Source organism: Chrysemys picta, chromosome 20 (genome assembly GCF_011386835.1).
Source record: "Chrysemys picta bellii isolate R12L10 chromosome 20, ASM1138683v2, whole genome shotgun sequence".
NCBI classification, from domain to species: Eukaryota; Metazoa; Chordata; order Testudines; family Emydidae; genus Chrysemys; species Chrysemys picta.
The window spans coordinates 24,535,572-24,560,448 of NC_088810.1; the positions used below are offsets into that span (position 1 = coordinate 24,535,572).

At 53.6% G+C, this 24,877-nt stretch overlaps 1 protein-coding gene across 5 annotated transcripts in view; it reads right to left on the reverse strand.

Annotated features, from left to right (window-relative positions):
* Positions 1 to 4,942: 4,942 nt before the first annotated feature.
* The window catches only part of ADAR (adenosine deaminase RNA specific), a 28,853-nt gene continuing 8,918 nt past the window's right edge, over positions 4,943 to 24,877 (reverse strand). For 3 of the 5 annotated variants that reach the window (XM_065574368.1, XM_065574370.1, XM_008171922.3), the window contains exons 2-15: positions 22,068 to 23,638; positions 17,272 to 17,458; positions 16,489 to 16,646; positions 15,891 to 16,032; positions 15,520 to 15,734; positions 15,152 to 15,308; positions 13,931 to 14,102; positions 13,194 to 13,287; positions 11,321 to 11,449; positions 10,709 to 10,842; positions 9,703 to 9,885; positions 9,116 to 9,228; positions 8,350 to 8,477; positions 4,943 to 7,024 (exon numbers count right to left, since the gene is read on the reverse strand). In XM_065574368.1, the coding sequence (XP_065430440.1) occupies positions 6,784 to 7,024; positions 8,350 to 8,477; positions 9,116 to 9,228; positions 9,703 to 9,885; positions 10,709 to 10,842; positions 11,321 to 11,449; positions 13,194 to 13,287; positions 13,931 to 14,102; positions 15,152 to 15,308; positions 15,520 to 15,734; positions 15,891 to 16,032; positions 16,489 to 16,646; positions 17,272 to 17,458; positions 22,068 to 23,539 (3,525 nt within the window). In that variant the 5' untranslated portion in view covers positions 23,540 to 23,638 and the 3' untranslated portion in view covers positions 4,943 to 6,783. The remainder of the gene's footprint in view (positions 7,025 to 8,349; positions 8,478 to 9,115; positions 9,229 to 9,702; positions 9,886 to 10,708; positions 10,843 to 11,320; positions 11,450 to 13,193; positions 13,288 to 13,930; positions 14,103 to 15,151; positions 15,309 to 15,519; positions 15,735 to 15,890; positions 16,033 to 16,488; positions 16,647 to 17,271; positions 17,459 to 22,067; positions 23,639 to 24,877) is intronic. The other 2 variants (XM_065574371.1, XM_065574372.1) reach the window with 1 other exon arrangement.

Genomic DNA, 24,877 nt, shown 5'->3' on the forward strand with positions numbered 1-24,877 from the left:
GCACCTCGTGGAGACGTCTTTGAGCAGAGCACGTTAGCAGCACTATGAAACCCAGAGCTGCGACTCACACGGTCAGAGCTGTCTGGCCAAGGGGGCTCCTTCAAGTCTAGCTGGGGGGCTGCCTGACAAGGCTCCATGCCCCAAGGGCCCTGGGAGTTAGAGAATTACTCCCCTCCTCACCCGGAGAGGGAAGTCCAACTCCTCAGCCAATCCCCAAGGCAGCCGGGCAAGTTTAGGGTCAGATTGTTAATGTGGAGGGTGTGACGAACTGGGACTGTTCTTGCTGGGGTGTGTGAATGCTGACAGGGGAGTGTGACTAGGATGGTCTGCATCGGGGGATGGGAGCCGGCCCAAGGGAACATACCTGAGCTTGTAACCTGAGAACCCAGGAGGGGGTTGGAGGTCAGGTGACTCCGGGGCCCGGGAAACCGAACAAAGGCTGTGGGAGGGGTCGCTGAAGGCAGAGGGCTGGAAGCGAGCTGGAGAGATGGCTGGGAGGCAGAGATGGCTCTGACCCCCCAAGGGGGGTGGGCTGGCATGCCCTGGGACCCCAAGCTGGACCTAACTGAGGGGGGCCCTGTTGTCTGTGCCTGCAAGACCTGTCTTGGACTGTGTTCCTGTCATCCAAATAAACCTTCTGCTTTACTGGCTGGCTGAGAGTCATGGTGAATCGCAGGAAGCCGGGGGTGCAGGGCCCTGAGTTCCCCAATACTCCGTGACAACTGGTGGCAGCGGCGGGATCTACTGCACCCCGTGGACGGCGCTTCCTGCAGTAAGTGACTGGGGAGCAGTAAAACGAAGGGGGATTGACGGGGACCAGGCACGCTGAAGAGTGGGAGAGAGACGGTTATTACCCCTGGGAGTGTGTGACCAGCGAGAAGGACTTTTGCAGTAACAGGGTCCCCCGGGGGGATCGCAGCGAGTGGTCCCAGGGGCGGAGGAGTCTGCAGCTCGACCCTGGCAGAGAGGTGGTGACCTCGAGAAGGGCTGGCACACTAGGGGTCCCCCTGGGAACTGTGGGGAGCTGTGAGCACACAGGCCGGTGAGTGGCCAGCAGGAAGATGTATGCCCAGCGGCTTAAGAGCGACCTGGTGGAGCTGTGCAAGCAGAGGCGGCTGCGCATTGGGAGGCTCACCAAAGAACAGCTCATTGCCCAGCTGGAGGCGGAAGATCGCGCGAATGAACCGATCCCTGTGTCTCAGGGAAGCAGCCTGGCAAATGCAGCGCAGGCACCAGTGTCTGTCCCAGCTGGGAGTGGTCAGCCCGCTGCTGAGGGCTTCCCGAGACCCCTCCTTCCTATGCCTAGGGGAAGGGTGGGGAGGAGCCCAGCAAATACTGAAGGCGCCGTGACCCCCCCGGCCAGCAGGGGGTCCCCCCGGCGAAGCTCGCCGGCCAGCAGAGGATCCTCCCGGCGACGTTCAGCATCCGGGGAGCGGAATTGGCTGGAATGGGAGAAAGAGCTAAAACTGAGGGAGCTGGAGGATCGTGAACAACAGAGACAGCATGAAGAGAGACAGCGTCAGCATGAACGGGAGGAGAAAGAGAGACAGCATCAGCGTGAACGGGAGGAGAATGAGAGACAGAGACAGGAGAATGAGAGACAGAGACAGGAGAATGAGAGACAGCATCAGCGTGAACTGGAACTGGCGAGATTGAAGGGCAGCGAACCCCCGGCTGCGGTGAGTGAGGGGGGACCCAGGACTGCACGGAGCTTTGATAAGTGCATCATGGCCCCATACAAGGAGGGGGAGGACATGGATGACTTCCTGGAGGCCTTTGAGACGGCCTGCGAGCTGCACCGGGTGGATCCCGCGGACAGACTCCGGGTCCTTACCCCCTTACTGGACCCCAAATCCGTGGCATTGTACCGCCAACTGGGAGAGGCAGAGAAAGGGGACTACGAACTATTCAAAAGGGCCCTGCTACGTGAGTTTGGGCTGACTCCTGAGATGTACCGGGAAAGGTTCCGGAGTCAAGATAAAGCCCCTGAGATCTCCTATTTGCAACTAGCCGTCCGCATGGAAAGATACGCCAGCAAGTGGGCTGGCGGGGCCCAGACGAAGGAGGACCTGATTAAACTGCTGGTACTGGAGCAACTGTATGAGCGGTGCCCATCCGACCTGAGGCTGTGGTTGGTGGACAGAAAGCCAGAGAACCCGCGACACGCCGGGCAGCTGGCCGATGAGTTTGTAAAGAGCCGGGCAGGGGGTGGCAGGGAGGAGCCCCAAAGGAACAGGCCCGCCGCGATGCAGAGAGAGAGTCACCCTGGGACCTACCAAAGGGGGAATATGGGGAATCCCCTCCCACGGGGAATGCCCAGCGTCAGGGACAACCGACCGGCTCGAGGGGACCCACAGGACATGAGCTGCTATTACTGCGGCCGAAGAGGCCACGTTCGGGCCCAGTGCCCCAAGCTCAAGGACAGACTGAGCAGACCGAACCCGCATAGGGTTAACTTGGTAGAGGCCCAGACGGACGAGGGGCAGGCTTCTCACGCAAGAGGGGCTGGCAGCTTATCAACTGCTCAAGAGAGAGAAGGGCCCCAGGCCAGCTCCTCTAGGGGGCTGGATGCCCCAGACTCAGGGTTTTTGGTTTATACGGTGGGCGCGGGGCTGTCCCTCCGGAGAGAGTACCTTGTTCCCCTGGAGGTGGATGGGAGGAAGGTCAATGGATACTGGGATACGGGCGCAGAGGTGACGCTGGCCCGGCCCGAGGTGGTGGCCCCAGATCAGGTGGTGCCCAACTCCTACCTGACCCTGACGGGGGTGGGCGGAACACCAGTCAAAGTGCCCGTGGCAAGGGTACACCTGAAGTGGGGGGCCAAGGAGGGCCCCAAGGATGTGGGGGTACACCCGTATTTGCCCACTGAGGTATTGATGGGGGGGGACCTGGAGAACTGGCCAAGCAACCCCCAAAAGGCACTGGTTGTGACCCGCAGTCAGAGCCGGCGAGGGGCCCTGCGCCCTGGCCTTGGGGGGGGTGCCTTGCCTGAGGCGCAGGACCCTAACCTGGTGGGGAGGGAACGCCCAGGGACGCGGCTCAGGGAGGCTGCAGCTTCGGACCCAGCGGGCGAGAAAGAGCAGGTGGCCATCCCTGTCCCAGCTGCTGAGTTCCAGGCCGAGTTACAGAGAGACCCCTCCTTGCGGAAGATAAGGGACCTGGCCGACCTCAATGCGGTACAGACCATGGAACGAGGTGGCCGGAAAAGGTTCCTGTGGGAGAAGGGGTTCCTGTACCGAGAATGGGCTCCCCCAGGGAAAATGGAGTCAGGGGGGATCAGGAGGCAGCTGGTGGTACCCCAGAAGTATCGCCGCCAGCTGCTGTGCCGGGCCCATGACATTCCCCTCTCAGGGCACCAGGGAACCTGGCGTACCCAGCAGAGGCTGCTACGGAGCTTTTACTGGCCTGGGGTCTTTGTTACTGTCCGACAGTACTGCGGATCCTGTGACCCCTGTCAGAGGGGGAGGAAGGCCTGGGACAAGGGGAAAACAGCCTTAGGACCCTTGCCCAGCATAGAGGAGCCTTTCCGGAGGGTGGCCAAGGTAAAAAGGGCGGCTCTGAACCAAGAGAGCCCAAAGCACAGACCTCCAGACTGGAGCGCTGGGAGAAGACCACAGCCCAGTTGGAACCCCAGAGGTATGGGGGTGGAAAAAGGGCACAGGCCGCATAAACCTTCCCACATGCGAACTGCGAGTGCCATCAAGCACCCCCGACCTAAGGGGGGGCGTGGAACGGAAGGGGCCTGGTGTAATTCTCACCAAGGAACTGGAGGGATGCGGGGGCATCCATGGGAACGGGGGTAGGTTCGAACTTCCCCGGGTCACTGGCTAAAGTGACCCTGCTCAGTTCGGTCTCGAAGGGGGGAGAGATGTGACGAACTGGGACTGTTCTTGCTGGGGTGTGTGAATGCTGACAGGGGAGTGTGACTAGGATGGTCTGCATCGGGGGATGGGAGCCGGCCCAAGGGAACATACCTGAGCTTGTAACATGAGAACCCAGGAGGGGGTTGGAGGTCAGGTGACTCCGGGGCCCGGGAAACCGAACAAAGGCTGTGGGAGGGGTCGCTGAAGGCAGAGGGCTGGAAGCGAGCTGGAGAGATGGCTGGGAGGCAGAGATGGCTCTGACCCCCCAAGGGGGGTGGGCTGGCATGCCCTGGGACCCCAAGCTGGACCTAACTGAGGGGGGCCCTGTTGTCTGTGCCTGCAAGACCTGTCTTGGACTGTGTTCCTGTCATCCAAATAAACCTTCTGCTTTACTGGCTGGCTGAGAGTCATGGTGAATCGCAGGAAGCGGGGGGTGCAGGGCCCTGAGTTCCCCAATACTCCGTGACAGAGGGCGATTAGCCACTGGAACCAGGGGAGAGGTGGAGTCGATCTGCTGAGGGCTTTGGATCCAGCTTGCCATGCGTTAGCCAGACACAAGTCACGGGGCGCAATATGGGAGCACGGGGGTGAAACCTCCTGGGTGACCCAGGCCAGGCAGTCAGAATGGATGATCTGATGGTCCTTTCTGGCCTTTAAATCTATGACTCGCCAACTGTCTCCCCTTTGGGGAGGGGGGGGAGGGGTTATTCCCTTGCTTCAGCACAGCTGGGGCTATGCAGGTAAGTACCCAGGGATGGACAGAAGGTGCCCCTAGCTCCAGGGATGGCAGAGCAAGTCACTTCAGAAGTCACTCGAGAACTTTGAGGGGGGAGAGATTGAACCTGCCCCTGCAGAGCTGCTGCTCAACACAGACCCGCCGTCCGGGGGCAGAGCCCCACCTGGTTATGAAATCCGTGCGGGACATGGTGCAGCCGTCAGCACTTGTCCAGCTGACGATCAAATAACCCCCCTTTCCCTTCTGAGCGACTCTATCTCCATGCTCGCTGCCATTTAAATTAACACCGGCTTTGGCCCCACTGTTCGTGTCCCAGGAATTAAAACAACCCACAGAGCGGAGCTGTCTAACAATACAGAATTTTTTTTATTTTTATGCGGAATGTTAGGACTTCATTTCATCGATACTGAGGGGCACTTAAAAGCAGACTTACAAAAATTAAAATAAAATAAAAAGGAGGGTTACAGTTCTCCCATGAATAAATTTACATTTGTTTCCATTCAGCTCTCCAGAGCCAGTGCGACAAGAGAAGGAATCCGACATGACAGAAAAGAAAGGGGGCGGGGGTAGGACGAGTTTGCAGGAGACAGTCCCCAAATGATGCACGGCGGGAATTGCTCCGACGCGCTGACAGTGCAACGAATTACAAATAAAATAAATGGGGGCGGGGTGGAGACGGCACAAGGAGATGCCAGAACTGTGGAGTAGGAACAGGTCTGGGTTTCTCTTCAATGACTTCAGAGGGGCAGTCCGCCCCCTGACCTTGCCCCCAGCCTCCCGCACTGCAACGTACACCCCGCGCAGCACTTGACTGCTCACAGCGCCACTCAATTCGCCCCTTCCCCCAGGGCCAGGCTAACCCAGACTAGCTTCTGACAAAGCCCAGGCCAGCTCAGGCCAAACGCAACCGACCTCCGGAGCAAGCTGATCCTGTAACCCGGGGCCTGGGATTCTAGGCAGGCTGGATGGGATTTGCTGGCCCTGATAGCCCAGTGCTGGCAGGCAGCCCCACGACCCCCATTCCCCAGGGCTGCCCAGACACAGGCCTGCAGAGAGGGCAGGCGGGAGCACAGCCACCAATCTGCGTTCCCAACACAGACAGAACCTGCCTTAGATCCCATCACCCACGAAGGCGTCTTAGATTCCTGCAAACAACCAAGAGGAGAGGCTGGGGGGCCCGAGGCCTGTAGACAAGATAAAATTCATGACCGTTTCAAGGCACGGTTTAAAAACAGAGGCCAGGCTCGAAAAGATCCCTGGTCCCATTTCAGTAAAAGGGGCTGTGCTGCGGCCGAACCAGCCATGGGCTAGTCATGAAACTGGTCCGAAGGGGTGTCTGGGGTGAGGAAGAAACGCTCCACTTCATTGACGTGCATCTTAAAGTGGTGTCACCCTACCTGGCAAGTCTGGGGCACCCCACCCTCGGGTGCCACTCGCCCCCCTCGCAGGGGGAAGTGTCAGGCAGGGTTTTAGAATGGCCCATCTCAGCAGGACTCCAGAAATCAAGCCCCAACCCTCATAATCAACAGGGTATGTCAGACGAGGCTACCACGCCAAAGCCAGGAATATGCCTGCTAACTATGGGGATCTAGATCAGGTAGTACATGCAATCTGCCACTAGCCCTGAATCCCACCCGGCTTGTGCTATGCCCTACAGGCAGATCCCAGAATTAAATAGCAGCTGCAAGAGATCACCTTGTCTTCAAACCGATTTGTGCCCACCCAGCAGGACTGCTGGGAAGGAAAAGTCCCGGGGAGTTTTGCCAATAGCTGCAGGAATCATCTTGCAAATCAGAGGGAAGTGTTTCGGGAGAGGGTAAGACGCTGGGAAGTACACACATACTGTTTAAAAGGATCCAATCGAGACAATGCATCTGACAAGCGAAAAGCTGCGTTCCCCCCAACTGCTGTGATGAAGGGACACGGGAGCGGGCTCGCCTGTGGCTTCATTTAAATGTGTGGACAGTGTGGATTCTCTCGTGTGCTGTGTACACTCACGTAGAAAGAATGCAATCTGAACGCGGGAGTCCCTCCCAGCAGAATCAACGTGTACTGCCAGGATAACCAAAAGGAGGAGAGACCCAGGGGAAATCCACACTCCTACTCAACATTCCTGGCTCCATTTAAAAAATCAAAAAAAGAAAACCAAAGGAACACACAGACACACACACAGAGGGCAGCTTGTTACGCCTCGGCGAGAGAGAAGTTCTCCTCTTCCTGGGGTTTGCAGATCCAACTCCCATAGCTCATCTCCTCCAGCGCCCTGAAGAAGTGCCGCTTGGCTCCCTGGTAGGCCCCGGCTGCCTCCTTGGCATCTGAGTACAGCGCAAGGCTCTGCAGGTCTTTGCGGTCAGCCTTGGCACAGAGCTGCTGGAACAGAGCGAACATGCTCCTCTTGGACACGCGGGACACCTCTAGCTTTGGTCTGGAAAGGGGAAGAACACGAACCGAATGAGAACCCCAGGGAATGGCACGGGGCCACGGGGGCAAACAGCAGCTGGGGATGTAGGACGTGGTCCTGCCATCAGATCCATGTGGGCAGAGTCTCATGGCAGGATCAGGGCTGTAACAACAAGCAAAGCGATGCACAGAGCAGCCACGCCTTGCAGTTCCCGGGGAGACCCTCGCACGTGGGCAGAAGGGTAGTGGCCACCAGAGATCACCAGCAGAGTCAGGAATAGAACTTAGTTGGCCCATGTGTGGACAGGGCGCTCTCTGGGGCAGCGACTGCCTTTTGCTCTGTGCCTGTTCAGCACAAGGGGGCCCCCGCCTATTGGCGCCTACACAGGCCTGGACCACAACCGACAAGAACGTTTCACAGGGAAAATCTGCCTCCAAACTTATCTAAACGTTTCTACTCTAGCAACAACGAGCGGCTGCCGCAGTGAAAGCACAGCGCTCCTCCCCTTGCGCGCCATGGCTTCCGTTGGACTTGTCGGCGTGCTCTGGCTACCGGGGCTGGGAAGCGAAGGCCCCACTGGCAGGACTGCTCTGAGCGTGGGAGCGATTGGAGCAGTGTGCCCAGTGACTGAGACCAGCTGTTCTGATTGCAACGTATCCCCGTTTTACTGGGGTTGGGGCTCTAGTCCGCCAGGTCCTCCCACACCGCAGGAACAGCACGGAGAACCGGCCCCTTCACAAGCTCCCCTAGAGCCAGCCTCTGGCAAGGTGATCATTCCCCTCTATTCGACATTGGTGAGGCCTCATCTGGAGTACTGTGTCCAGTTTGGGGCCCCACACTACAAGGAGGATGTGGAAAAATTGGAAAGAGTCCAGCGGAGGGCAACAAAAATGATTAGGGGTCTGGAGCACATGACTTGTGAGGAGAGGCTGAGGGAACTGGGATTGTTTAGTCTGCAGAAGAGAAGAATGAGGGGGGATTTGATAGCTGCTTTCAACTACCTGAAGGGGGGGTTCCAAAGAGGATGGAGCTCGGCTGTTCTCAGTGGTGGCAGATGACAGAACAAGGAGCAATGGTCTCAAGTTGCAGTGGGGGAGGTCCAGGTTGGATATTAGGAAACACTATTTCCCTAGGAGGGTGGTGAAACACTGGAATGCGTTACCTAGGGAGGTGGTGGAGTCTCCTTCCTTGGAGGTTTTTAAGGCCCGGCTTGACAAAGCCCTGGCTGGGATGATTTAGTTGGGAATTGGTCCTGCTTTGAGCAGGGGGTTGGACTAGATGACCTCTTGAGGTCCCTTCCAACCCTGATATTCTATGATTCTATGAAGGCTTCAAAGCTCTTCACTTACCCGTCTACTTTGCCTTTTGTGCCATCCAGGACTTCCACCTCGCTTTCGTCGGCAAGACACCAGTTCACACTCGACTCCTTGGTCTTGCCTGTCTGCCTGGCGGAGTCGTAGACGCTAACTCTCCCCACCTAGATGGCCAGAGGGAGACAAGAGGTTGGCCCAGCAGACTGTGTGGCACATGCACACAGCTGGGAGGGGTGCATGGTTCTCAGCACTGGTAGACGGGTAATGCAGCTGAACCCTCTCACCTGTGGCCCCCACTAGCGACCTGCCAGCTGGAGTGCCCAGCAATTGCGTTGCATTCTGGCTCCCCCCACCGGCAAAGCATTTATTATGTTTCTCAATCTCAGCTACGCCACGCTCCCCAATTCAAAGATCGCCCCGTGACAGCCCCTCGAGAGACGGGTTAGACCGGGCATGCATGGAATCCGGAGAGACCACTGAGTCATGCCCAAGCACCACCGTGTGCACAAAGGTCTCATTAACCATTCACACCTGGCCAGATGTGGCAGTGGGCTGAAAGACAGGGAAGCCCAGAACCAGCCACTATGATCGCTCTGTCCTGAACCAGGTTGCTGGGCCCACAAATACCAGAAGGAAGTTAAACTTTCCTGCTACAGCGGGAAGGTGGCAGGTCACTGAGCATTAACCTTCCGGCAGGTAGTCTACCAAGTCACACGAATACAGAATGCACCAGCGCAGACGGCTGGAGCCTTGTGCGGAGAGGAGAGAATGGAAACATTGAGAGCTGCCAAGCCTACGGTACCTCGGGATGTTTAACACGATACGGAGCCTGGAGACCTGCTTCAAACGTGCTCCCGTCTCTCGACATGCGGCAGCAGATTGCACGTGTCAGGTGACCCTGGCTGAATAGGTAACCTGGGAAAAGACACGCGCAGGCATTAGGAAACAGAGCAGCTGCATTGTTAATGGGCAGGCAGAAATCTGAGAAGCTGCACCGCTCTGCTCAGAAAGCCGGAGGCGGAAACGTTCAGGACAGCAATTTTCCTATCACTAGACACGTCCTTGGTCATTAACACGTGAAGGGTTCAGTTTTACAGATTGCAACATTTGTGGCCATAAAACATTTACAGGCAACTTCTGTCTCCCCCCTCGTCCTCACACATCCAAACCGAGAGCCAAGGAGAAAATCCCCACGTATCCCTGTGGTTAAAATCCACAAGGTCCCATGTGTTTCCTAATGGTGCAGCTCTGCTGGAATCAACATTTTAGCCTTCGGTTCCCACGCCCCCCGCTGAATCTCTTTTCCATTACTGCAGTAAGGAGGTTATCTGGCCCTTGGCATTCGCAGCTCAGCCCCTGAATGCACTGAGTGCGCACAGGGTTTCGTACCGAGCGTAACGGAGCTGAGGTACACCGGCTGCATGAAATGCGACAGCAGCGCCCCCTGCAGGCCAAGCACATTCCAGCGCAGGATTTTGTCGCTGCAGGACATGGTGCGCAGCCTCTCCCCATGCTGGATCCCATCCCACGTGGGCACAATGTCACTCGACTCCACGGGAATGGTGCCTTCCCCTGCAGGAGAGGAGAGGAAAGGGAATTAGCAAGGCGCCAGCCAGCCCACACGGCTACAAACCCCCCTTCCACCAAGGGCGCACGCCACGCTCCACGAGCTCCCTGAAGCGAACATGCCCACCTCTGAGACGGCACGACCCCACGCTGACAGAGGACATGCTCCTGCACCCAGTGCCCTGCTGCCGGGTTCTGCTGGGCAAGCTCTCGCACCAAGCAGAGAGAGAGCTGGGTAGACTAGAGAGAGGCAGGTTTTCACATGGCTGAAGCCCAATTAGCTCGCGCTTGCAAAGGAGGTCAGTGCCACATGAGCGTGGGTGCTGGATTCAGACAAAAGCACGGAGGGCGGAGCGTGACTTTCCACCTACACAGCCCCTTGCCCGCCCCTTTCACCCATCCTCTGACCCGCTCGGCCTTCGCACACTTGATCCTCAGGCAGCAACAAGCACAAACGGGAGAAAGGCCTGCAGGACATCAATTCTCCAGCGCCTAACCCCGCGGGGGCTCAGACTCCCGGGGATACACGCCAGCTCCCCTCTCCCACCTCCTGCAGCTCTCTGTCCGACACAGGAGAGCGGAGAGTCTGGTCCTTTCCTAGAGAGGTAGCTGCGAAACTCCTAGCCTTTGGCCCCAGGGCTCTGATTCTCCCGATCACGCTACCACATGGAAGAGCTTAATGGAGATAAGCCCCCCATCTGGCCAGGGGTTACCAGCAGGGAGCACTTCCCGCAGCGGATCCTCCGTGTGACTGGAAGATACAGACGCCAGCATTCTCGGCGCTGCAGCATGCTTGGCGCGAGGGCTCTTGAGGCTTTGCAAGACTCACCATTCTCCACCTTGGTGCGCAGTTTACCCTGCTTGGGATTCTCAAAGAGAGGCTGATGCTGGCTCTGCCCCGCTGTGCTTGCCTGGTCACTGCAGGATTTATCGAAGAGGGCCCCGTCTCCACATGGCGCCGTGCTAGAACCAAACCAACAGCCCCCGCTGAGTTAGCGTAAACCCAAAGGACTTGGAAATAACGCAGGCGATGCCAGACTCCTACGCTGGCTCGGCACGACAGTTACTGCACCAGGGGAGTTTGTTAGTGAGGTTTGCTCTAGTCACTTCCACTCCAGACCTGTCTATACGTGCGGCTTTACCTTTACTTCCCTAGCTCCCGGGGGTGTGGGAGGAGAAATACATTACAGATGTAAAGCCCTTTGAATGCTATAGAAGAGCAAGGGATCATCAGCACCATTCCATGACAGCGTGCACCATGCAGCCCTCTCAGAAAGGCATTGCAACCCCTGCTATCCAGCACCCAAGCCTATCGGTACATGGGGACTGGGAAGGTCAGGGGAGAGTCTGGGGCTCATGCCCATCAGAAGACACAGATCAGCTGGGGTAGATTAATGGGGCAGCCCCAGTAAAGGTTAGCAGCGCTCTGCGCCGTGCAGACCTGACGTAGAGGTGAAAGGTAACATCGTCTTTTATTTTGAGCCTGTTTTCTCCTGCTGACTCAAATATGCTCTGTTCTGCGGAGGAGGGATCGGCGGGATTGTACTTCATCAGCTCGCTGTAGAGAAACCTGGAAACAAACACGCTGGGTCAGAGGATGGCCTCGTTCCAGAGATCAGAACCACCCCAACCCCACACGTGATCAGGACAGGCAGTGCCCCAACTGCTGTCTCTGTTGAAGGTGGAAAAGAGCTTCAGTGAAACACGTGATGTGGTTAGCTGTGTCTGTTGGTTCGGGCGCGTGAGGGCGGAAAACCCAGGAGAGGTTTCAGCCCAGAAGCCAAGGGCTGACCAGGTAACAGGCAGGTCAGTGGAGAGGGATACTTGTAGGAGAGTACGGGACGCTTACCCGGTTGCTGCTTGCATGTACTCATCCTGCGGGGAAGACGACGCCAAGACTGCCACGCTAGCAGCTTTCCTCAGCACAAAGTTCACTTAAGACGACAGTCCCAGGGAGGGCTGAGCGCTGGCAGTATCGTTTGTAAACCAGTCCTGCGGCTGTACGACCACTGGCCCTTTTATAGCTACTTTGGTCCAAGCGCAGGGGAAACCTGGAGGTTTCTTACACACTGTCAAGGACTAATGGGAAACTGCAGCTTCACAGAGGTGCTTAAAGCAGAGTCTGTGTGGAGACCGTCCCAGCTTTGTACAGCAAGGCAAAGTTCAGCTTGAAACACGTCCCCCTGCTCTCACCTTGAACGGCCTGTGCCGGACCCGAGCTGGTAGAACAGCCTGTCCACCACAGCCCCAGGGATTCATGGGAAGGACAAATCACTAAGAAACCTGCAGATCACAGGCACACGGTTGCTCTAACTCACCGATCGGCTGGGGACCTGCTCCCATCGTCCCGGGGTGGAGGAACACACCAAGTGTAGTGACCAGCACAGACACAGGTGCAGGCTGTCAGGGAGGGGCTGGTGTTGTTTTGAACGGCTGGACGGGGTACAGATAAGGACTGGAACTAGTCCAGATTCTCTCTCTCGCTATTTATAAGGTGCAATGCTAAATGCATGAGGGAGGAGCGAGCAATCGGGGTTGTGGGACTTAGCTTGGGGAAGCCTTGCCCCGCAGACTGGGCTGGGTTTGTTACCCCCTATGGCAAGATTGCACGGATAAGGTTTGATAGTGCAATTCGAACTGGAAGAGCCCAAGCGTGGAGGTTGGATCTGAAGAGATGCTCTGACTCAGAAGACAGTTCTCCATCTTTAGAGCCCTGCGTGGCTACAAATGGATATCTGCGGATATAAATCAGTATCTGCGGAACCGCAGCGGCGAAAGGAGCAGAATGTGGGGCCGCCGTTGCCAGGAGTCAGCGCCCCGCACCAGCAGCTCCCCCAGCGTGGCGGTACCAGATATAAATGTAAAAATGTATATGCGCACAAGGCTCTATCCACCTTGGGCGGAGCAGCGCTGTGCGTGGGTGAGATGGTGCATGGCATTCTGCCTGGCTCTCCGTTGTATTGCACATGAGTGTGGCTGCAATCCAATCCCTCCTAGGGACGGGAAGTACCGCCCGGGGGTCCTGACACATTGCCAACATGGCAGTAATGTGGGCAACAGTCACACACAACCCTTCCTTGTAAAATACAGTGTCCCTGTGCTTCACAGCCAGATAGATAAAGAGCAAGTGTTGGCAACCACAGCTCCTACGCACCAGAGTGTTCTCTGCAGAAACTGACACTGGCTGTGCTCCTGGAGAGGGGTCTGCCTGCGAGGCAGAGGTCCCGGGAAATACGAGCAGCTGGGTGTTCCCTTTCGTACCTTTCTCCCGAGACTCCCTCCAAACAGAGAACAAAGATTCCCCCGTCCCTCACCTCACGAAGCCTCGTCGGGAAATGATTTCTGCATGGCAGTCATTCACAGTCTCGCCCTTCAGGCTCAGCTCCTCCCCCTTCACGCAGCGATTACCTAGAGGGGGAGGGAGGGAAAAGTCTCACAATGCCAACGCATAGGCTCCTCTGAAAAGGCAGTGTTTGATCTCACCAAGCCTCACTGCTCCGGGCTCCTGACCACCACAGACCCAGTTACCGGGATCATTATCCGTTAGACATGAACAGGACAGAATTCTACTCCACACACAAATCACTTGCCTCTTTTTATGAGCAGCACAAATCTAGATCTACCCTGTGTCCCTTCAAACCTGGAGGCCTCATTTGCCCATCCTCTGAGGAGAGGCAAAGCAGTGCCAGCCACCTAATGAGAGGGGGATTTAGAAATCTAAAGCCGAGGGAAGCCATAGGACTTTGTGCTGTTTGACACCAGGAGGGAAAATCCATGCTCTGATGCACAGGCTAGTGTGTAGCAGTGCAAGCAAAGATTACGAGCGATAGAGCTGAAGGCACGTTCGATTTGTTTTCTCCTTTTGTAACTAAATCACTGGTGACCCGTGTGAACCCTGGGACCATTCTTTAACCCTGTAGGATGCTGAGAGGGGACCGTGTCCCACTCTCCCTGAAGGAGCCCATAGGACTGGCCAGTGCCTACTTCGAGTAAGAAATGTATCTAGCTAGGGAGTCCGAGTTCAATGCATGCTGGAAGTAGTGGCTCATACCCGTGCCAATGCTGACCACAACTCCCAGGCCCTCTTCTCCTCGCCTCATGATGATTGCAGCCAGGATCTTCCGTCCGAGCAGACTGTGCTGGATGCGAGCAGTGAGGGCATTGAAGCGCTGGTGGCTGAGCATAGCTATCTGATCATGCAGGGTACTGCCGCTCACAGGGAGCTGGAAGGGGGACACAACACCAGCATTGCTAAGAGATCACAGGCAGGTCATTCATTCACGTAAATAAAGAATCAAGAAGGAAGCCAATCAGAAAGACAGCTACTCAGTGGGAGGGTAGAATCCAGAGCACGCAAATGCCAAGGGAAAGAGCAGGTGAGTAGATAGAGGTGAGTTTGCCATGGGCACAAAAGGCCAATGCAGTTTTGGACTGCAAACGCAGAGATTACCACGGCATAGAGGGGACACCTCTTTCGAGAACTCTGCTGTACCCACGCTCAGCTCTGAGACACACATCAGTGGATAGTCTTGCTTCCGGACAGCGAGGTGCGCTGGGGTGAGAAACAGTCTCCCCAAGGAAGGAGTGGAAACCCCCATCACTGAGAACGTTTAAAACCGAACAGTAAGAAACAATTCTGCCCCAGTTCCCTGGGACTTAGCTAGTAGGACTTCTCTATCACTAGTGCCTAAGCAATTCTTCCTCTGGGTGCTTGCGGGGAGAGTGTATGGTGTACACCTGGCTGCCTTCTCTGGCCCTGCTCTGAATCCGCTTTTACTAGGCAAGATCTCATCTGCCAGGATCAGCACTGCAGCAGGGAACACACATCTTAGAGATCGCAGAGCTCAAAGCAGGACTCAGAATGGCACAGAACTGGGGCAGCAATCCTGCCAGAATTAGAGCTTTGTTCACAGCACCTTTGAGCTGCCGTGCGATATCTGAAGGTGCCACAAGGCGGCGTCAGAATGACTGAACTTGGAATGCGGAATCCCACTGTGTGCTCTTGCTCTCACCCACAGGACCATGCTTCAGCTGCTCATGGATCAGAGTTTGGGGCTCGCTCAGTCCAGCACCAGAGGCTGGCAGGAGGCAGGGTCAGAGTAGGTGCGTGTCCCACCGGGAGCAGCTCTAGCACATGCCAGGAATGGACAACAGACCCAGCTTGGCTCTACCTTTACAAGTCACCGATCAGCAGGGCGTAGCTCTGGGACAGCGCTCCCAGCAGACTGAACAGCAGGACAAGTGACAGTCTAGCTCGGGAGAGAGAACTTACCTCTGCGATGCTCAGTCCTTCGGTGCGCTCGGCCTTCTCCGTTTCCCCAATCAGGACTCTGAGTGCTGCGTCGGCCGCTTCCTGCTTGCCTTGCTTTTTGTTGTGTGCAGTCACGGCTGGGAACCAGCGGCCTCCCACCTTGGCCTGGTAGACAAACCTACAGAGGTAGCAGCAGCATGTCACTGGGAGAGCAATGTTGAAAACCAAGTGGTTTTTATTTGTACCTGCCAACTGTAGGGAGGCAGACGACGCTCTGACAGTAGCTAGCTCAAATTCACCAGGAATTTGCTATGCTAGGCAGGAGTCTGCGCCCACTTCAGGGCGGCCAGACAGTGCCAGATTTGTCATGGACATTCACAGTCACTTACTTCGGATCGTGAGGCGGTCCCGTCTGATCGATCATTTTGAACTCTGCTGCAAACCCGTTGGAACGGGCGTATTCCAGCAGGCCACTGACGGGATTGGCATTGAGGTATTTGATCAGCTCCCCGATGCCCTTGGCTTTTGCTGCCGACTCATCCGGATTCAGGGGCTGGGCAACAGGCGGATCCAGGGTCGGCTCGCTTGGGACCTCTACGGAGGGCTGCAGAAGAGTTAGACAAGAGGAGCAAGTTAAATGGTTAGGAGTATGTACTACAGCAGGGGAACTGCACACAGTCAGCCTGGGCTACTGCCGGCTGACCCGCCCGGGATAAAATCCTGCTGGAGGGAGGAGTAAAGGGTGCAAGGGTGTCTCTACCTGTTCTGGGAAGAACTGCCCCCCAGCCTCCCCACGGAGGATCTTCACAGCAACCTCAGCTGCCATCTGCTTTGCTCCCTTCTTGCTGTTGGCTATCACCGCGGGGAATGTCTGCTCACCCACCTTCACGCAGTATTTGAACCTGGCAGGATGTTACACCATGAGAAGAATGTTAAACCCAGCCGCTTCAGTCTGTTCTTTGCACCCACTCCCAGTTCAAGTCGGGCTAAAGATGCACAAGGAACATTTCCAAGTTATCAGCAGTTTAAGAGCATCAGGATGACGGGATGCTCCAAAAGCACTGGCGTGGCACTGCCATGCATGGTATTCAGGACTGGCCCCTGAGCTCTGAACCTGTCCTTGGGTTGGAGACGCCCAGCCTCCCAGAGGAAGGCATTCCTTGACCTCTTTCTGGGGCGCACAGGGCTCGGGGGAGCCAGGTCCAGACGTCCCTGAACAAGATGAGCACTCAAACAACAGTGAAGTGTATGGGAACCCGGACAGATGGGGCAACACGGCTGGTTCATCTGATTGGAGAGGAAATAAAGAGAAGAATCCCTACTCCCCCCACCCCCCCAATTAACATGATGTGCCATACTTGGGGTCATGGGGTGGTCCCTCCTGAGACAGCAGCTGGAATTCACATGTGCTCCCTGATTTCTGTCCATATTCCATTAATATGCTGATGGGGTTCTTCCCGGAAGACAAGTTTAGCTGTGCCGCTGCAGATGGAGGCTCTGGTTCTGGGCGTGCAGGCTACGGCGAGAAACGCAGAGGCGACTAAAGCACAGATCTCAGCCAAGCTCCCACCCACAGGTTGCTGTTGTCAGGCACTAGCCCAGGGGCTGCAACCTTCTGTCAACTCAGAGATGCTAACTACAGGACAAAGCCAACCCGGCCAAGAGAACGAGCACCACACTGCATCGAGAGCACGGCAGCTTCACATCTGTGGTTCTGCTTCCGCGCCCCTCTGTATACTCATAAGAAGCCACTTTTGCGACAAGCAAGAGAAGCGTGGGGCCTTTTGTGGAACGTTCCGGCCATTCTGGGCAATACCCAAATAGCACCCGAGCGCGCTAATTCCAGAAAGAGAAAGGCGGCGTGCCCTCCTACAGGCTTGAAACAGTTTCCCCACACACAATTTAGAATCACATTTCCTTTTGGGAAGGGACAATCTCTAGCTCCTTTACATCACCCTCCCCTGACAGCTAGTGCCAGGCCAGCCTGTCCCAAACACTGTCTGCTTCGCGCTGCATCTGTGAATGGAAACTCTCAGCAGCAGCAGAGGACAGCTCTTTTGGGAGAGAGGGGCTAAGAACACGGGCATCAAGGCACTGATTTCAGCCTGCATGTCGCCCAGAACAAACAGCATGGGACTCACCAACTCTGCTTCGGAGCTGTCTGGGATGAACGATTCCTCCCCTTCCATGCCATCCTCCCCTTCGGTCTCAGCTTCGCGCAGCAGGATTTTCATGGCGTTGGCAGCTGCCTCCTGCTTGGCCAGTTTTTTGCTACCTGCTTCCGCTGGTGGGAACCGGCGCCCGTTTATCACGGCCTGGAACTTAAATCTTCGTAGAGGAAGAGACAAGGACAAACATGTGACCGGTCACTCCAGATACCAGCCTGCCCCTCCTGCACTACGCCTCTAGCATAGCTCTAGGTACTCTAGTGGGATGGAGCTGCTGGTCCCCGTGGTGCAGAAGCAAACAAGCCACGGCTGCAGAAGGGCCAGACACACTGAAGATGCAATCTGACTTTGGGGCAGGCCTTCAGAGGCTTCATTTAGAAGTTTACACAGCCTTCCACAGCAGATGTGGCGACAGAGACCCCAATGAGTTTAGCCCTAATGCTGCAGAATGAGTCTCCTCGGTCCAGACGACCAGAGGCCGCATGAGTCATTAACTCATTGGCTGTTCTCAGAGTGCAAATCCAAGACAGTCTGCGGCACGGGGAAAAGAAAGGTTGAAAGCCAGTCGTCACATCTGTGCCTAGTCACTTTGGGTCAGTTTGTCCCTCAGACAGGATCTGACCTGCCTGCCAACTCTCTGCACAGCATCTTTGCCAGGCACTTCCTCGTTTAAATCTTTTGGCTTTGACAGATGTGCCTGCCTCTCTCTCAGGGGCAGACCCCAATGACAGCTTACGCCAGCTAGATTCCTTTCTGGCACCCAGCCTTTTGCAGAGGCGGACTCCTCTCAGGAAAAAGCAGGTTGAACTGGATCTAAAGACAAGCCGTTGGGGCTAACTCCATTCAGACCTTTCCCTAAAGAGAAGGCTTGGATTTTGTCTTTGGAAAGTAGGCCGATTTTCCCGTCTAGTGGGCCTATTGACATATTCCAGTGTGGCATAAACGGTGTCTTTCACGGTCACATCAGTGCCCAGGAATGGCCACAATATCAAAAAGTATCCTCAACAGACTAACCGTAAAAGCCCAGAAAAAAATCCCATTCTGGGACTGCAAGTGACGTGCTACGCCTTTGCTCGTGCAGACGGGATGCTCCGAACTGCCACACCCATGAGACGCTTGCAGCTAGTGACAAGCTGCAGAGCGGCTAACAAGGGGTTCCCGGAGGTTAAATGCCAGCAGTGCAAAGGGTGTTGGGATCAGAAAAAAGATCCAAGGGCACGAAACCATAGGAAACCTGGAGGACATTTCTCCCCCTCCCCCCAGCAAGTTGCTGCGGAGGATTTCCCACTCCTGGACAGAGACATCAGCTTCTGTTCATTCCGATTCAGGGGGAACTCTCTCTCTAGACCAGGGGTTCTCAAACTGGGGGTCGGGACCCCTCAGGGGGTCGCAAGGTTATTACATGGGGGGGGGGGGGGCACGAGCTGTCAGCCTCCACCCCGAGCTCCGCTTTGCCTCCAGCATTTATAATGGGGTTAAATATAGAAACAAGTGTTTTTAATTGATAAGGGGGGTTGCACTGAGGCTTGCTATGGGAAAGAGGTCACCAGTACAATAGTTTGAGAACCCCTGCTCTAGAGGTTATTTTCCTCTATTTCCCCTGCCTTTACCGACTTCCCCTCATTTCACTCTTCTTCCAGTCCTTCTAGAGGCAACTCTAGAGTCAGTGGGAGTTGCACCTGAGTAAGTGAGAGCAGAATCGGGCCCTTCAGACTCAGCTGCTTTCGGTTTCCTTTCCAGCTGAACCATTCAGCCGTGTAAAACACCAGGAAGGACAGCACTGTGCGTTCCTTTCTGTTCTGCTCACTGGGGACTATGGGGTTTCTGAGGGAAAGAGCTGGTTGTTTTGGTGAATGGTTTTCCCTATTTTAGTTAAGGGACCTTGAGTCCTTTGGGTGAGGCACACGACCCTTGCGGGTGATTAGACTGGTTGCCACAGGAGGAAGCACAGCAAATATTGATGCACTGGCCCTGCAAATCTAGGATGAGGCAATTAGATCGGAAGTTAATTGAGGCCAAAGAGAATCACAGAAATGTGGTGCTGAAAGGGACCTTGAGAAGTCATCAAGTCCAGCCCCCTGCTCTGTGGCAGGGCCAAGTAAACCTAGACCATCCCTGACAGGGGTTGGTCCAATTTGTTTTGAAAAGTTTCCAATGATGGGGAAACTTCCCTGGCCTCCCTTGAAGCCTATTCCAGAGCTTAACTCCCCTTAGAGTTAGAAAGATTTTCCTAATATCTAACCTAAGTCTCCCTTGAAGCCTATTACTTCTTGTCTTCCCTTCAGCGGACATGGAGAACAACTGATCACCATCCTCATTATAGGCCCTTAACAACCTTCCAATGTGTTACGAGTCCCCCCTCGGTCTTCTTTTCTCAAGACTGAACATGCCCAGTTTTTTTAACCTTTGATAATTTTTGTTGCTCTCCTCTGGATTCTCTCCAATTTTCCCCCATCTTTCTTAAATCGTGGTGCCCAAAACTGGACACAGGACTCCACCTAGGGCCTCACCAGTGCCAAGTAGAGCGGGACAATCAACTCCTGCATCTTACGTACCATACGCCTGTTCATGCACCCCAGAACCATATTAGCCGTTTTTCAGCTGCATCCCACCGATGAGTCATATTCAGTTTGTGATCCACTAGAACCCCCAGATCCTTTCTAGCTATACAACCACTCACACAGTTATTCCCCATTTCACAGTTGTGTGTTTGATTTTTCCTTCCTAAGTGAAGTACTTGACACTTTGTCTTACTTGAATTTCATCTTACTGAATTCAAAGCAATTCTCCAATTTGTCAAGGTCATTTTGAATTCTAATCCCACCCTCCAAAGTGCTTGTAACCCCTCCCAGCTTGGAGCCATCTGTGAATTTGATAAGCATGTTCTCCGCTCCATTATCCAAGTCATTAATGAAAATATTGACTAGTATCAGACCCAGGACTGACCAGTGCAGAACCCCCCTGGATATGTCCTCCCAATTTGACAGTAAACCATTGATAACGACTCTTTGAGTACAGTCTTTCAAACAGCTATGCACCCACGTTATAGTAATGTCATCTAGACCACATTTTCCTAGTCTGCTAATGAGACTGTCATGAGGGACTGTGTCAAAAGTCTGACTAAAAACAAGGTATATCAAGTCTACTGCTTCCCCCCATCCACTAGGCCAGTAACCCTGTCAAAGAAGGAAATTAAGTTGGTTTGGCATGATTTGTTCTCGACAAATCCATGCTGACTATTCCTTAGAACCCTGTTATCCTCCAGGTGCTTACAAACGGATTGTTTAATCATTTGCTCCAGTATCTTTCCAGGGACTGAAGTTAGGCTGACTGGTCTTATTATTCTCCACATCCTCAGTCTTCCCTTTTTAAAGCAAGGTATTACTTTTCCCATCTCACATCCTCCAGGAGTTCCCCAAAATAATTGCTAATTATTATATTGCTTCAGCTAGTTCCTTAATTACCCTAGGATGAGTTTGATCAGGCCCTGACGACGTGAATACATCTAACTTATCCAAATACTCTTTAACCCATTCTTTCCCTATTTTGACTTGCATTCCTTCCCCCCCAGTTGTTAATATTATTTGTGTTGAGTATCTGGTCATAATTAACCTTATTAGTGAAGACTGAAGCAAAATAGTCACAAAGCGCCTCAGCTTTCTTGATGTCATCAGTTATTAGCTCTCCTTTCCCAAGTAGAGGACCTACACTTTCCTTCATCTTTCGCTTGCTCCTAATGTATTTAAAGAACCGCTTCTTATTGCCTTTTATGTCTCTTGTCAGGTGGAACTCATTTTGTGCCTTCGCCTTTCTGATTTTGTCCCTACACACTTGTGCTGTTCTTTTGTACTCCTCCTTATCAATGTGACCATGTTTCCACTTTCTGTAGGATTCCCTTTTTATTTCCAGGTCATTAAAGAGCTCCTGATGGAGTCATGTTGACCTTCTACTATTCTTCTTATCTTTTCTTTGCATTGGAATAGTTTGCAGTGGTGCCTTTAATATTGTTTCCTTAAGGAATTGCCAGCTCTCCTGAACACCTTTTTCCCTTAGATTTTCTTCCCATGGGACTTTACCTACCAGGTCTCTGAGTTTGTTAAAGTCGGCTTTTTGGAAGTCCAGTAGCCTTATTCTGCTGCTTTCACTCCTTCCTTTCCCTAGACTCATGAAATCTGTTATTTCACAATCACTGTCTTTCACCTTCAGATTCACTACCAATTCCTCTCTGTTGGTCAGAATCCAGTCTAAAATGGGTTCCCCCTGGTTACTTCCTCCCTTTCTGGAACAAAAAGTTGTCTCCAAGAACGTATTGGAAATTTTGTGTTTTGCCATATTACATTCCCAACAGATGTCTGCCTAGTTAAAGTCCCCCATTACTACTAGGTCCTATGTTTTAGATATTTCTGTTATTTGCTGTAGAAATACCTCATCTACCTCCGCTCCTGATTGGGTGGTCCATAGCAGACCTAAGACATCACCCTTATTTTTTAACCCTTTTATCTTTACTCAGAGACTCTCGACTAGTCTACCTCCCACCTCCTTCTGGATCTCAGACCAAGTGTCTATATTCTTTATGTATAAGGTAACCCCCTCCTCCCTTTTCTCCCTGCCTGTCCTTTCTGAACAAGCTATACCCCTCTATATCAATATTCCAGTCATGAGACTCATCCCACCAAGTCTCTGTGATACCAATTAAATCATAATCTAGCTTATGTACATCTCTTTAATCAGAAAAGAATAGCAAAGGAAACCCATGTTCTCTTTCTTACCGTGGTTCATGCGAGGGTCCGCTCTGCTCCAAAAGGGCAAATTCACAGCGCTGGTAAGTGTACTGGCTATATTCGATGAGGCCGCTGACCGGATTCTTCTCCTGACAGGCAATCAGCTTTTCTAAGGGCGTACACTGGAAAGCCGTATCAAACTGGGCAGCGTAGCTGGGAGATGAGGGGGATTCCATGATGCATCTCAACTCATCCGCCTGCTTATTGATGGCATTCAAGTCATCTGGAATGTCATCGGTGGCCCACTTGCCATTTTCAGAGTTGTCATAGTTCATGAAGCGGTATCTGGGCTTCCGGGCCCGCAGGCCTGGGTCAGGGGCACTGGTGTCAGTCTGTTCGGTTTGCTCAGGGGCTTGCTGTCCATTCTTTACGTTTTCTTCTTCTTCCATCTTTACCTCTGTGAGGGGCAACACACTCTCCTGCGGATCCGGCTCTAGGCAGGCAGCTGGAAACTCTGGCTCTGGGGCGGGAGGTGCCATTTCCGTTACTTCATTGGCTTTTAACTTGATCTGCATCCGCTCCCGTTTCTTTTCAGTGAGGGACCATTTTGGGGGGTTTGTGTTCTCCTTGTGGACTTCTCCCAGTTTTTCCAGGGCACTGAGAGTGGTGTTAACATCCTTGGCCTTTGAAAAACCAATGTTTTTTGCAAGGTTGTATGCTGTGGAGTCTGTGACATTGAACAAATAGTTACAGATTTTCTCCTTGACTTCAGCCATGATGGGAGACTCGGTCCTGTCTTCTGAGCCGACCGTGGGGCTTTCCTTTTCTTGACTCTCAGAAGCTGTGTCTTTGCAACGACTCCTGTCGGTGGTGACACTTCCTTCGCACACGGCCCCTACAGAGCCAGATTTGTCCACAATCCGCCAGAAGGGGGGGGTCTCTCCTTCTTTATGCAATTTACCTTCCTGGAGAAGTTTGTACAGATAACGATTGACTTCTTTCTTTTGGGTTTTAAGTTTACGGGCGAGTTCACGACCTGTACAGGACTCCCCCTGCCTGAGCTGCCCTAAAATTGTCAAAATTTCTTGCTCCCTGTTTTGCCCAGCAACAGTCAGTCTCTGGAAACTCAGGTTGAAATGGTCAAATTCCCTTTCTGATTTTCTGTAGTTGTACTGAGTTGGGGAATAAGACGGTAAACTTTGCGTTTGCTGACTGATATAGGGGGGCCTAAATCTCCCAGCTGTGCCCCAGCTGTTGTGCCCACTCCCTCTAGGAATTGGTACAGCAGCTCGCGGACCCCTGATGTGTTGCTCTACTTGTGGCCTCTGTTCCCAAAATGGGTACAGGGGAGCTTCAGTGATTTGTCCCAATAGGAACTGTACCTGCTGGTTTCTGAATCTGTCGCGATTATTTCCCTGTGGGATGAGAGAGTTGTTAAAAAAGGCTGGATTAGGACTGCAGTAGCTATGTTTTGGGTGTGTTTGATAAGAGCCTTTGCCTCGACCAAAACCTGTGTTCATAGCGTGCTGCTGGAATGCAAGTGTGAATCGGGGCTCTTGCACACCAGAAGAGAGGCAGCTGTGGTTCGCTTTCCACTCGCACAATTGCTGCACAGAGGCCTGCCAAAAGGAAAGAACAAGGGTTCAAAACTCAATTACACTCCCAGAGGAGCCCAGAGCTACAGTATGACCAGCCTCTCCACTCCAAGACAATGTATAACCATCTTCTTGGCTAACCTTGCCTACAGCCTACAAGCCCTGTCGCTATGCTACTCATGCATGCCAGGTAAATGAAACTGACAACGTGTTTGCCTAAGCCCCTGCCCCAAACACAAAACTGACCTGAAAGGAATTCTGAATGAGCCCAACAATGAGAAACAACTTCATTCTTAAGACTCAGCACCCCTCACTGGTTGTTGGGTATTTTGCCCTACCATCGTGCCCGACATCTAAGGATCTCGGCGCACTTTCCAAGCACAATTCTCCCATTTCACATATGGGAAAACTAAGGCCCAGAGAGGTCAAGTGGCTTGCCAAGCATCACACAGTGAGTCTGCAGAGCATCTAACTTGTGGCTCAGTCCACAAGAACATCCCTTCCTCCCTTGATGGAGAGTGACCTATACAGCTAATTCTCTCATTTCACGATGCTTTAAAGAGATAAGATCCATGGGAACCAGATAGCGTAGAAGGTTGGTAATAGGATGCAGAGCCTTTTAGGGCTGCAGTTCAGATCCAGCTCACACCAGTCACAAACGTGGCACCATCATCTGATTACAAATGAATTTTGGTCTGAGGGGTCAGGCTGGAACCAATGATGCACTTGATTTTTTAAAATGAAAGAAAAAAGATAGCCACCACGATTGACTGGGATGCTCTAGTCCTACCCAAGCGTGCCAGCAGCCGAATGTGAACATAAAGTGACAGAAACCATATCCCCACAGAACTTTTATGCCCCAGATCTTTATAAGGGAACCTGTGCAGGACAATAACGGATTCTTTACAGCCAGACACAGAAAGCGACCACGTGGGGGATGTAAGTGATCGATAATTACATCATCTTAAAAATAGGGAGAAAAAACACAGGACACTGCAAGTGAGCTAAGCAGTAAATGCTGGCAAAAGGACTCCGCTGAAGAGTACCCCAGACACCAGCCATGCCACTTTCGTGCAGAATCAAAGGCCAGGTCTACACCTACAAGCTTACAGTGGCACAGCTGTACTGATACAAAGAGTGAGCTCTCCCACGGACATAATAAAAACAGCTCAGCCAGTGGTGGGACGACAGCACTGTCCACACGACTGCTTATGACGGCAAAACTTATGTTGTTCAGGGGGGTGTTTTTCCACACCCCTGAGT